Source organism: Oenanthe melanoleuca, chromosome 3 (assembly GCF_029582105.1).
Source record: "Oenanthe melanoleuca isolate GR-GAL-2019-014 chromosome 3, OMel1.0, whole genome shotgun sequence".
In the NCBI taxonomy this organism is placed as follows: domain Eukaryota; kingdom Metazoa; phylum Chordata; class Aves; order Passeriformes; family Muscicapidae; genus Oenanthe; species Oenanthe melanoleuca.
In genome coordinates, this window is record NC_079336.1 from 55,619,977 (window position 1) to 55,633,181 (window position 13,205).

Below are 13,205 nucleotides of genomic sequence, written 5' to 3' on the forward strand. Positions count from 1 at the left end.
ACAGTGCAGTCAGAGTGCTCTTGTCTTTAGACTCCAGATGAGCTTTTTTGTACCTTATTTATCAGTAATAGGGCTCCTGAGATGTTTTGTTAAAAATCCATCACTGCAGGCTGATGAATCCAGATCTGCTTTTCTTCAGCTGACAGTGAACAACTGTTACCAGCTTTCCATGAGTTATTTTATTTACAAATAATCTGGTGGTTGTAAGTGATTTTGAGTTGGTGGATGACTGCAATTATTTACTAATGGGATGTCAGAAGTAGTTCAGTATAACATTGATGAGCTGTTTCCCCCCCTTCTTAACAAGTTGCCAGCCTCTTGGACCCTCAGAGGTCTCTTGGTCTGAGTCTCCTGCACCAAGCACAGTTCCTCTGTCTCTGAGGATAGGAGATTTCAGCCTGAAAGAATCTTCTTTATGTGATGCAAACTGTGCTTTGAGGATCAGTATGGTGATGCTATTCATGAAACAGTCTCCTAGACTATGCCTGACCCATGTGAAGTGGCTCTATTTCCTGGTCCAAGCCAAGGTTTTATTCCCATCCATAAGGAGTCTGTCAAATTTCTTTTCATATGCATGTGAAAAAAAAAAAAGAAAAACAAATATATCAAAGTGTCTCTGAAATAAGAAAGATGAAAATTAGCATGTTTATTGCAAGTTAGAAAAAATATCAAATTGTAATTCCAGGGAAAAATTTTTGAATTTTAAGTTACATCTTTTTTTCTGGTCTTTAATTTCTGCTATTATATTTATTATAAGGTATTAAAGTGATACTTTTTAATGTAGTGGGATTCCATGCAATTTTCCAGTTCTGTCAACGGATGCCAAATAAATTTATAGATCTGGTCATTTTTGATGAGCTTGTATGCTGTTCCAAAACTTTTCCTGTCTTCATCAGAGTTGTGTAAATAATTAATTTCTTTGTTTCATGGCAGATACAAACAGTAAAAAATAAACTTTCTCAATTAATACAAAATGAAACTTTTGAAACTTTCTGCTAGATGATAAACTTTCTGGGTAAAATGATTTTTTTTTTAATATGAAAGAATAGACTTCAATAAAATTTCAAATATTTCAGGCATCTGTTTAAAATAAAAGGACTATTTTAGGGAAAAGAGTTCTATATTTCCAGAAGTTTAGATACCTTTTTCAATCTTGAGTAGGTAGAGTGCTGAAAAGTAAGACGAGGCACTGACAAGGAGGCTGTGTTTCCTGATAGAAACCAGCCTCTTTTTATTTGTTTGTTTTCATTTTGTGAAATCTGACATGTTACCCAGAGTGTTTAAACTTGCCAGCTGTCACTTTCCGATGTCAGAGCACTTCCAACCAGCTCCAGCCTCAGCCTGTGTCTCAGCAGGCAGTGTGGGAGCGTGAGTCAAGGTCAGTGCTCTCCAGTGCTCACCTGAGCCTGCTCCATGAAATGTGTCACAGCTTCCTGAGGGTGCCTTGGGTTTGTTGCCTGCTGAGGGAGAGTGCAAGAAAAGGGGCTTAGTGATGTGTTTTGTGGAAACATGCTGCTTGATAACTTACTGGGTCTCCCTGGACTAGAAGATTAATACAAATTGCCAGCTGCATTCCAGTGTCTTGCTTTCCCTGTGAAGTATTCCTGTGCTCTGTCTTATGATGACACTCCCACACAGCTGCTGAAATAGTCTTCTTGTTGTAGTGGTTAAAGGAAATTGCTGCAATTAATTTTGCTGTCTTTCTTCTCTTTGATGTATCCTTACAATTTCTTGGACAATTTTTTAGAGATTGGGTTCTGTTCAAAACCAGTCATGTAGGGGTGAAAGGAATAGGAAGAAAAAGAAACATTTGATGTTTCATTTATTTGTGCTTGTGTTTCTGTTTTGATGTAGGTACCAGGCAATGTAATGGATGCTAAAGTACACATATAAATATATATAGCTTCTGTTACTCATGTGTAAGTGCAATAGACAGAAATAATACCTTAAAAGTGAACAATCCCAAGGAAAAAAAATGATGCAGGTGCATTAGTCAAGCTAGTTTTATGTCCTAGTGACTACAAAGAATGACCAGACCGTGAACTCTGAATTTATGCTTCATTTCTTGGGTACAGCACACTATGTTCTGAGAAATCTCTATTTGTAGCCTTGAAGCAGTTTTAATCTTCTGGTTCACTACAAATTTGAATTTCCCCCTCTTTTCCTTGGCTTGCAAAATAATCCTCTTTTCTGCTAATTCCAGATGCTCCTCCAATGAATGCTAATGGGTTCAGTGGTGAGTACAGTAGTGGGAGACACTGTGGAGAAAACAGCTTAGTGCCTTGTTCACCAGATTTTATGAATGAACAAGGGAAGAACTTAGCCCTCCCAGTTTCATCACATAAAAGTTTTTGCAGTCAAAAAAGTGTTAAATTAAAATATGACACTTCTAAAACTTCCGGACATGGGTGGAGATATAAAGTGAAACAGTGGAACTTTAATTCTTAAAGAATTAAACAGAATTACTGGAGATAAAAGTATAAACCCAGTATTTTAGGGACAGTCAGAAATGATGGGGTTAATCATTAATTTCAGTTTAAATAACTAATTTAGTTAGTTATTTTAGTTTAGAAGAATGGCTGAAGCTGGCCATTGGTTTTGTTATCTTGCAAATCTAATTTAAAATCATTTTTTAAAACGTTCTTGATTGCATTATGATGACCTTTAAGTCTTTCATATCCCTCCTATAATTAAAGGAACAAAAAGAATGTAAAATGGAACAATGGAGATATTTTTGCACCCTAATATTTGTGGAAGAAATGAAGTGCAGAGCAGTAGAAATGAGCTGCCTGTGGTACAATAGCTCTCCAGGCTCCCTTTACCCTAGTTTTGTTCACTTGCCATCCCTGTCCTGTCCCCCCATGACCATTTGACCATGTGACATATTTGCATTGCCAGGGCTCCATGTGAACCACCTCTGGCTTGCTGCTCTCACTGACACCATCAGGGCACTGCCCCATCCAAAGTGCCTTTCCCAACTACAGAGCTGATAAGAGCAGTAAGAGGATGTAGTAAAAGCGTGTAGGCACACTCTGCAAAAGAGGAAAACAACTGGGAAGTCTTTGATCTTTGGTTTTAAAGTTCTCCCCTAGTAATTGTGTATTGAATCAACCATTTGAAACCTTGCAGGGGCATGCTGGGGTCATTTAAAGAGCTCTGAAAGATTCTACCTCAGTCTGCCTCCTTTTCCCCCCTCCAGATTATATGTTTATTGAAAACTGTGGTTGCTTAAAGAGATTGCTCAAAGGGTGATTGCTTAATGAGACCTTTTGCCTCGAATGATTTTTTTTGACAGTCGCAAAACCATCACTTCCATTTGGTTTAGGTTGTGATTGGAGCATAGTCTGGTACTTTAGTAAGGAGGTCAGACAAATGCTGAAAGCCTCATACTGTCTTGGATGCAACTGAACAGACAAAAAAAAAAAAAAAATCCAAGCTGTGCTGGATATGACCTCAAGTGTTAGGGCAAATTTACAGAAAGTGTAAACTCTCTGAGGTGGTTGGTGCTCCTGAGCTGCTCACCAGTTGCTTTCATGCTCCTCTTTCTTGACAGGTTATTTCACCAATGTTCTCAGCAATTAAACCAGCAAAGAGACCAGCAGTGTGGCAGCCCTAGTTGGGTAGGGAAGGGGAGGAGGGGAAAGAATGAAGTAGAGAGGACAGCTTGTATTTATGAGTCTGTCTTTTGAGTTCGTAAAAGTCACTTAAGAATGCATAACCAGCCCCAGAAATTATTTTAGCCTCATCTGCTTTTGATGGAAAACATTTTGCATAGCTGTGACCTCTTACAAAAATGACAAATCCCCAAAAAACCCTCCAAACTACTTGCAACTGGCTAGAGTACTGGTATAAGTTTATAAAATAATGTAACAACTGTTGCAGAGACAATAAATAAAAGATGTATTACCTCATACCATCTATTTTAGTCAGCAGCTAATAAATTTTGTGTAGTGTCTTTCTTCACCTGTCCAGGGAAAAATTCAGAGGACAACCTTCACATGCAGCTGATGGGCTGTTCCTACACTCAAAATAAGAGGGAACAGCTGCTGTTCCTTTCTCAATAAGCAGACAGTGTTCTGTGGCTTTTATTTGCAATCCTGAACTTCCTGAGAAGTGGCACAGCTCTCACTGCTAAAAGAACCATAAAGTAACATCTTACTGTTGTCAGAGTGTACCCTGAGTCTCAGACATCTGGATTACAGTCCAGGAAGGAATTATCATCATCATGCTTTAAATAACTATATAGTGCTTCAAGAACTTTTCCATGTAATAACAAGCATAACTTTTTATTGATTAGTTGAGGAGCTTGTTTTCTATGCAGAAAATATATGTATGTCTCCTTCCTTGCTTTACAAGTAGGGTAAGCTTTCACTTGCAAACTTGCAGGCAGCCTTCACTTACAATAATCTTATACAGTAGTTGTTATAAATATTATTAGCAAGATTTATTCTTATTTTAATAACATTTAAAACTGCTTGTTAAGAAGGTGAGGAAAATTTAAGCCTAAAATTTGTTCTGTAGAGGTTGTTACCTTGCCTAGATTAGTGAGACTGATTAAAGTTAATACTTGTGTACTTCCCTGCATCCAGCTTTTCTGCCCACATTCTAAACAATTTTCACCCCAAATCTAACTTCATAAAGCTTTTTTTTCTTTTTCTATGAGAAAAGTTCAGTTGCTTCTGGTTTTTTTTACCTTTACTGATTTGCAAGAAATGGAACTTTCACTTGGGCTCAAGGAGTCTTCAACTCAAAGATTTTTGTGGTTGAAAGGATGACAGAGTATGCTGAGACACCTCTGTCCTAATCCTGCCTCCTCCTGGATGAGGCACTTAACCTCCCTGTGTTCTGTCTATAAAATACATTTAATGATACTTAATGGTTTCACTGCCCTTTGGAAATGTAAAGTGCTACGTGAGTGCCAATTACTTTTATTATGTTCCCTGATGGAAGGCCTCAAAGTATTTGTGTTAAATGGTTACTGCTAATGCACTTTCTGGAATAATCTTTGGTTAATAAAATTCAACTGTTGCAGAAGCCCCTCTGTGCTTAAGTCAAGGCTGACAATGACAGGTGTGAGAAAGCCAGGACTTGGCAGTGCTCAGCTTCACCAGGTACATTTGTGTCCTGACTCAGGGGTGGGTTTGAGCTACAACACTGCCCAGCTTGTCTTCTCTCCATGGGCTTTGGACACACAGCCTGACCATCCACCAGCACAGGACAGATCTTCAGGCAGTCAGAAAAATACTATAGAACAGTTTGCTTGTGCTGCTGTTCAGAGAGAGCTTGCTGACCCTAAAACTCACAGGAGCACTTCACAGCTGAGGTCTGATTCTCATACTGAGTGTTCCTGCAGACCCCCAGGTAGAACATGGTCCATCTTCCTGGGAGCATTGCCAGCCAAGCTGGTTTTGTGCTGGAGAATTCTCATGTTTGTCTCAGGCAAGGCACCAGCATCTCATAAAAATGTGGCAAGGGTTTGTCAGGAGAAGAGAATGTATGTCTGACCAGTGGCAATTGTCTGTCGCTACCTCTGAAGTGTTGCCATGGCCCTAAATGCTAATTGTGCTTGGTGCAAAGTATTGCTTTGAGTATGTGAAATTCTACTTGCTTGACTTATTTACAAGCTTGCTCTGGCATAGGAAACTTAAAATAGGACAGTATTTAATATAGCTGATGTAGGTAGGGTGCACTTGGTCATAGTCTAGACTGGTGTGTACCTGAGGAGGGAAAGAGATGTTCCTGTGCTGTACAAGGAATTGGCTACTTGGGCCAGGAATGGCCTCAGGAACATTTTAGACTCCTCTTTCTGAAAAGATAAGGACTGGACAGGTCTGAAAAAGCATGTACTTTTTGCACAAGCAGAAAGCATTAAGTGAAGTCATGATTACTTTGCATATCCCTGGAAAGGAGTTGAAATTTAGGAGTTTCTCATTTACCTGAGAAATGCATTTCAGAATCATCACAGTGCAACTTTTAAGTGGAGGCAGAAGAGACCAGCTCCTAGAAAGGGGATCTGAAATAAAAGTGGCAAATATGATTTCCCTGCAGCATCCTGCTCTAGAGACAATGTCAGGTAGGGAGTTTGGCTGGATTGTCTACCTGCTAAGCTGTTAGGCAGCTTTCCTAGGGCCAGCTCAGGAAGGATGGAAACCTCCACTAGAGGTGAAGAGCAGAAACTTGCTTCATCTTGACTTGTAGTATGAGTGCAGACTGTGAAAGCGGGCTCTCATCTTCCTTCTGACTTTTAGGGTTTTTGCCCAAAACCCCAAACATTCCTAATCAATCTTAAGTTTACACCTGTAAATTGTAATTTTTATTTTTCAGAAAGAAGTTTAAAACATTAGAGCTGAAAATGGAAAAATGAGAAGTACAAATTTCTAAAGGAGTTAACAGTAATTAAGAGCAGATGCTGTTCCCTTTGATCTCAAGAAATTTAATTTCTGACAGACTGTTTACACTCAGACGAGACTGTGCAAGTTTGGATTGGTGTGCTGCTATACTTAATTATACAGGCAGAAAAAAAAGAGAATTGTGAAAGAGCAAAGTAGTTAAAGGTTCTTACAACTGTGCCACTTGCTTTGTGTTTGTCTTTCAGATTTCCTCCCAGGAGCTCAGTAAATTGTAGTTAATTTTTTTCTGACCGCACTTACAGAAACAAAAGAAATATCCTTTTTTTTAAAAAAATGAAATAACAAGACTACTCTTCTAGCAAAATATTTGGATTGAAAATGTTGAGGTTTAGAGATCTTTGATCTTTGGTCTTCAAAATAAGTCTTGATTTAAAACACTGGTGTTGTGTAAACAATTAAACCAATATGTCCGTGTCATACTGTAAGTGCCCTTAGGAGGGAGAACCTAATAAAAGTGTTGTATAATTTTGGTCTGAAGATCTGTGGAAAGAATTAGGAATGAGTAACATTATAGAAATAGCTGTATAAATACTGAGGCTCAAAGAAAACAGCATTTGTGGTTCTCTGGTTCACTTGGCCTCAGAATTTGTTTTGCTCTGCTGTTGTGTACAGACAAGGCTATAGTCAAGGTGTGGGTTTTAGCCACCTCTTAACTAAGAGGTTTCAGGACTCAGCCTTAAAGGCTGAAGAGGCTGAGTGATCTGTGCAATTTCAGAACAGAATGTCATCTTATGTGCTAGATAAATGCATAGATGCAGTCTCACCACTCTGTTTAAAGTGGAGAGGTTGGATACCGCGCTCATGGCATTAAAACAGGCACAGACTTCACCACTTGATCAAACAGTGGTGACTGAGATATTGGTCCTTCAATGTGCTTTAGGTTAGGAAAAACTGATGTTTTTCCTCTCTATGGCTGTTGTTTTGAGAACAGAACTTGCCATAGGAATTATTTTGCTGTTTGCCTTTCATCTACTTAGATATTTTCCTCTATAAAAGCCTCTCTTTATTTTGTTGCTTTATTGGATGGTTGCTAGCAATTAGGTTGCAGCACCCACCACTACTTTCCTTGTGTCTTTGCCAACCTAATTAGCATTCTGTTCCAAATGTGGTCTATTACATGACTGTGGCATGACTGAGATACTGTATTGAATTGTAAACAACAGCCTTTTTCAGTGCTGGTTGCCACTTTTCAAAATGCTGCATTAAGATAGATAAAAACAGTGAGTTGTCTGGACACATTTAAGACACAAAATTTAAGTGTTCTAATTTCCTACAACTTTTTTTTTTTTCGAGTTTAGCATCCTGTGGTCTGCCATATGAGCTATTATAAAATTTTTTGTTGCTATGAAGTTAAAGAAAGAGTAGACAAGTTTAAGACTTGTTAAGATGTTTAAGACTTGTTAAGATGTTTAAGACTTTAGTGTTCAACATATTCATAAGTTTGCTGGGAAAAGAAATGTGTGGATAATAGTGATAAAAATTATGGGTGTAATTAAATTGGATAATATGATAAAGATAAGGGCAGACTGAAACAGTCTGCAGTCCTGATCTCACTCTCTCTAAAAGGATGTAGCTGAGCTGGAAAATGTTCCAAGAAGGACAACATTGTCCCAAAGGTGAATGGAATAACTTTCGTCTAAGGAGTGACTGAATATAATTAAGATCTTTGGAAAAGAGAAGTGAGATGATGATCTGGGGAATGATGGAATTTTCCAATACAGTAATTAGATGTATCAAGTGATAGTCAGAGAGAGAGATGTTTGTTTATTTCAGAACAACAGGAGATTGTGATTTACCTAGTGTTGACAGAGAGTATGAAAGTTCTTACTGGAGACTACTGCTTCAGAGTATAAAACCTATCTGAAGCATATTAAATGCCAGTTAAATGCAGTTCAGAAAACACTGGAGAAACTTGGAGGGGAAAATGTTAAGGGATATCAATTACAAAAAGACCAATTCCAGCTCTGCAAGTCTCAGCTGCACACCTCTGTAAGATGAGGAAACTTCCTGTAGAAGCCTATTTTTCCTGCTGTATTTTTTGCCATAACCATCTGGTATCAATTTCTGTTGTAAAAGGGATACTTTGATAAATGGAAGTTTGCTATTGCTTTTAAAACTATTTATTGCTTTTACTTTACTTTCCTTCAAAGCATGTGGAGACAGACTCATTCTTTATGACACAATAACGTTTATTTTCTCGCAAAAATTGGCTGATATTAATCTTCTAGGTACACATCATGGTAATTAGGAGATACAGTATAAACTTATAGATTGGATTAGAGTTGGATCACATGCGAAAAGAAGGGTTTCTTTATAATTTGTTTCCACATTTACTTAACTAATTTTGAGCATCTGGACACCCTAAAGTAGTGTCTTGCTAGTAGAAATGGCAAAATTATGATAATGATCCTCAAATGTTAGTGAGTGCCCAGTGGAGGACTTCCTTTTGAGGGATTGAATCTGCAATAACACTGGATATTGGGTCTCAGAGAATGGTAATTGTTATGGAAATTTTTTTCTCATAAAATGGGTAGCTACTTATTTGGTCAAAAGTCACTAAAGCAAGTGATGAATACATTAGTTTCAAAACGATTGGTAAAATTTAACACACATACATACATATACTTGTGTTGGTAGTGGTTATTCCAGAGAACTAAAGGGTTTGGAATGTATGTTACCTTGGCAATTAATGAAAATCATGTGAGTTTTATGTAGGTCCTTACTGCAATCAAACAACTCAGTGCATAAACCACTTTTCTCAAGGGTATATGCTTTACCAAAACTACTTCCAGTAGTCCTTGTGTTGCCCAAACTCCCAGATTACAAAGATATTTCCTTATTTGTTTTGCAAATAGTTACTGCCTCCCTTTTCTTTAGGATGGTGGGACCATACAGTTTTGGATTCCCAAATCTAATGTCATGCTTGCCACAGCAGGGCTTTTAATAGCTTTTGCTCCATGGGCCCACTCCTGCTTTGGAGTGTCCTGTTGTCTCAAAGAGAAAGTGTGTCATATTGTCACTCATGCAGCACATATTGCCACTTCATACTAGAAAGGAAAATCAGTTCCATTTGAACATTACAGTTTTGTGTTCTACACACAAGTTTATTTGCCCCTTACTCCTAGCTGAATATGCTGAAGATCATTCTGGCTTTTCAGAAGTTCAGATTTCCATACTCCTACAAGAATTTATATTCATTATGTTTGTTGTTGGCAATCACTTGGAAATGCTGTTAATTTATCTGTATTTGAAAAAAAGAGGAATAGTCTAGGCATGGCTTTTATTCTCTAAGCATCTTTCTGCTGCCAAACATATGATATATGTTGGATAGGATGGACTAGAGGCAATCTAGGTTATTGATATTGATTGATATAAGATCATAAAATTAGTAATTCTGGTATATATGGAGTGAGATGTAGGTTACATCCAAACTGCAATTAATTAACTTATCAACAGTGAAGTGAATGTCTGTCTTTTTCCTCAAAACACAGTTATCAAAAATCTAGAATTAAAAAATACTGTCTGAATAATTTTCAAAATTTTCCAGGATTATGAGAGTACTGAAATTTGAGAATTATGTGCACATCTACACATAATTTCAGCAACACTAAAGTGCAACATGCTCTACATGATGAACTAATGATATATTCATAATTTAATTCAATCTTCTGTTACATTATTCTGAATGAACTTTCTTGAGCAATGATTATGTCTTTAAAAAATCATTAGATCTTGATTAATGTTTCAAATGAGAGCAAATTCAAGGAAATTTAATGTGATGCTTAGGTAGTAACTACTTTTGTTGTTAACACTGCCCCCTAATTTGCAGTCTGATTTTCAGTCTGACTTGAAGCCAATCTAGCTGTCAGCATGGGCTTCTCTCCATTATGCCATTACATTTCGTAATGCTATTCTCTTTTTCTTTGGATATTTATCCATTGTGGTCATTCAACCCCTATAGACTATTTAGCTTCACAAAAAGTAGCTAAATTTCTTTTACTTCTCACCAGAGGACATATTTTTCAATGTTATATTAATTTTGCTTTTTCTCAACCATTCTAACTTACACTCAGAGTTTCCCTGGCTTTTTATAAAGTTTATTGTCTTCATTAGATGTTTCCCACATGCCAACAGGACATCTGAATTATGACTTCTGTTTTTTCTGTGTCATCATTAAAAATTGTGTATGGTAAAGAAATAAACTGTATGTCCTTCCGTTAGAAATACTTCAGTTTGTTACCCTTTTGCTATACTGAAACATGAAATTTAAAATATTTTCATTCAGTTAATGTGTTTCATGCTTTTTACAGTATCAGTGATCTTACAGAACTTTGTTTCATCAAATCTCTCATTTTATAGAATCGTTGAATGGTTTGGGTTGGAAGGGGCCTTAGAGATCACCTAGTTCCATCCAACCCCCTTGCCGTGGGCAGGGACACCTTCCATTTGACCAGGCTGTTTAAAATCCCTTCCATCCTGGTATTGAACACTTCCAGGGATGGGAATTCACAGCTTCTTTGGGCAGGACATTTAGTTTTACCAACTAAACTAACTAGATAGTTTTATCAACAGCAAGATAATAAATTTACAATGTCACCTAAAAAGCCATCAAGGCAATTATTGTGTATTGTCATTTTAAGGCAGTAGTTAATAGGAAACCTGGTGTTTATTATTTGTTCTCCATATACAGACATTTTCTTGCTGCCAGTTTTGTGCTTGAGTGCTGTAACCAATGCTTTGTAGTTAAAATGTTGCTCTTTTAAGTTTCAGCTCTATTGTTCAAGCTGCTTGGTGACTCTGGCAAGTGCCATTTCACCAGTCTTTGAAGTCTGGAAATAATTTTTTGTACTTGGTAATAAAGGAAAAATACAGGAAAAAGCATTTATTTCTTTCCTCTATTGTTACCACTTCCATAGAAACAGCAGTACTGCAACTGCCTAAATTCACTACTAATGATTGATAGGTGGGTTTTATTTCAAACATGTCAAAGCTGTTTCCTTTTTTTGGATGATTTCTTACCAACAGATTGATTAGCTCTCTCAGATATTTTCATTAAATATTATTGTATCAACAACAATTTTACCAAACCTAACAGTAATTCTAAGTCATTGTGAACTGTATTTTGTTTATTCTCTACCTCTTTCTTATTTGAAAAAAAAAAAAAAATATTTCTGGGCATATCATTTAACTTTTAAAATATGTGCCTTTTTTCTTCCTTTTTCTCAAGATAATACTCAAGTGTATGCCAGGTATATTTCTCAAAACTGACTCAGTATATACCTTCAGAGAGTATAGGGCACAGAAGGAAAATCCCTGCCATTTAGGGCTGGTGAGGTAGTTTACCATGTATTCTGTATTCTGAAGATTAGTATAAGTCATTACAATTACCCCCCAAAATTATGGCAAAGTTCAATAATGTCTTTCACTTGTAACACTGAGTAAAAGATAAATAAGATCTATTTTAAGGCAACTTCTGCATATTTTATTTTAGGAAGTTTTTTCTAATTTCAAGGAATAACTTACGCAAGATCTAATAAATTGTATTATGCAATTTTCACTTTGGTTATATTTTTGGATTGAAAATAACATTCATGAAAAGTGAGAATCCAAACCAAACAATAATTCAATCTCTTGCAGGAAATGAACACAGGGAGGACCACTGTGGTTATGGTTTCATGTCTACCTACACCATTATTCTTTCTTTTTCATTTTTTGTAGTATTGCTATAAGCCATCTCTTATTGTGCATTCATTGTTTCTAAACAATGTTGAAATACAAAGTACTTAATTCCTACATGTTCTGTAGTCCAGTAGGAATATTAATAGATGTTTTATTGGTGAATTGTGACTGTGCAAAGATCAGCATTTGTTGTGAGAAATCAGCATTTGCTCCATAGTTCATTTGAAATCCTCTGTTGGTCCCTCTTCTACACAGATACCACACTTTTAGTATGGTGAATTGTCCATGAGTCTGTAAAACAGCATTTTACCAAGGTAGAATTGATTAGAGCTGTGACTTCATTTTACAGCAGGCATTTTTCCATTTTGCCCCAGGCAGCATGGTGCTGGAGCAGACATGCCCCTTTCTGCAGAGTACACCTGGATTCCCAGGCCCCTGGCAGCAGGTGTGGGGATGGCAGATGCTGTCCAGGCTCTTGCCCTGATTTTTGGGAAGAGTACAGCCAGCACAGAAACAGTAGGATAGAAAGTTCTGACTGTTCTGACTGACACTGGGAACGCCGGTGGACAAAACTCAGCCCAAAATATAAGGAGAACAAATGTCTGTTTTATTGCTCTTTTTGGTTATCCAGCTCTAAAGCACTTTTTAACCTAGTTCTCTGAATAATGCCGTTCCACTTACAAAACTGGAGTGTTTTTACTGTCTCCTATTTATTTTTTCAGGATTTGTGGATTTAACACTCCATGATCAGGTCCATCTACTGGAATGTGCCTGGTTAGAGATCCTGATGATCGGCTTAGTCTGGCGCTCCATGGAACACCCAGGAAAGCTTTCGTTTGCACCTAACCTGTTACTGGACAGGTCAGTCTGCATGTTACTGGGAATTGTTTAAGCTAATTTATTTCTGCTGCAATCAGTTTAATTTTTAGCATAATATCATCTCACCAGTACTGCAATTTGACAGTACTTCATATGTCAAGCAGACTTATAGGAGGTGAGACTGGAAAACAAACTCTAAAAAAACTTAGAAATGCTCAGGAATGTGATACTGGTCATTTATTAGACAAGCAACATGTCTGAGATTCATCTGTTGCTTGAAGTACTTTCTTTCAAAGA

At 37.2% G+C, this 13,205-nt stretch overlaps 1 protein-coding gene across 1 annotated transcript in view; it reads left to right on the plus strand.

The window, feature by feature from the left end:
- The window catches only part of ESR1 (estrogen receptor 1), a 104,218-nt gene that overhangs the window by 66,267 nt on the left and 24,746 nt on the right, over positions 1 to 13,205 (plus strand). Inside the window, 1 exon segment of the mRNA XM_056488587.1 lies at positions 12,812 to 12,950. Within this exon segment, the coding sequence (XP_056344562.1) occupies positions 12,812 to 12,950 (139 nt within the window).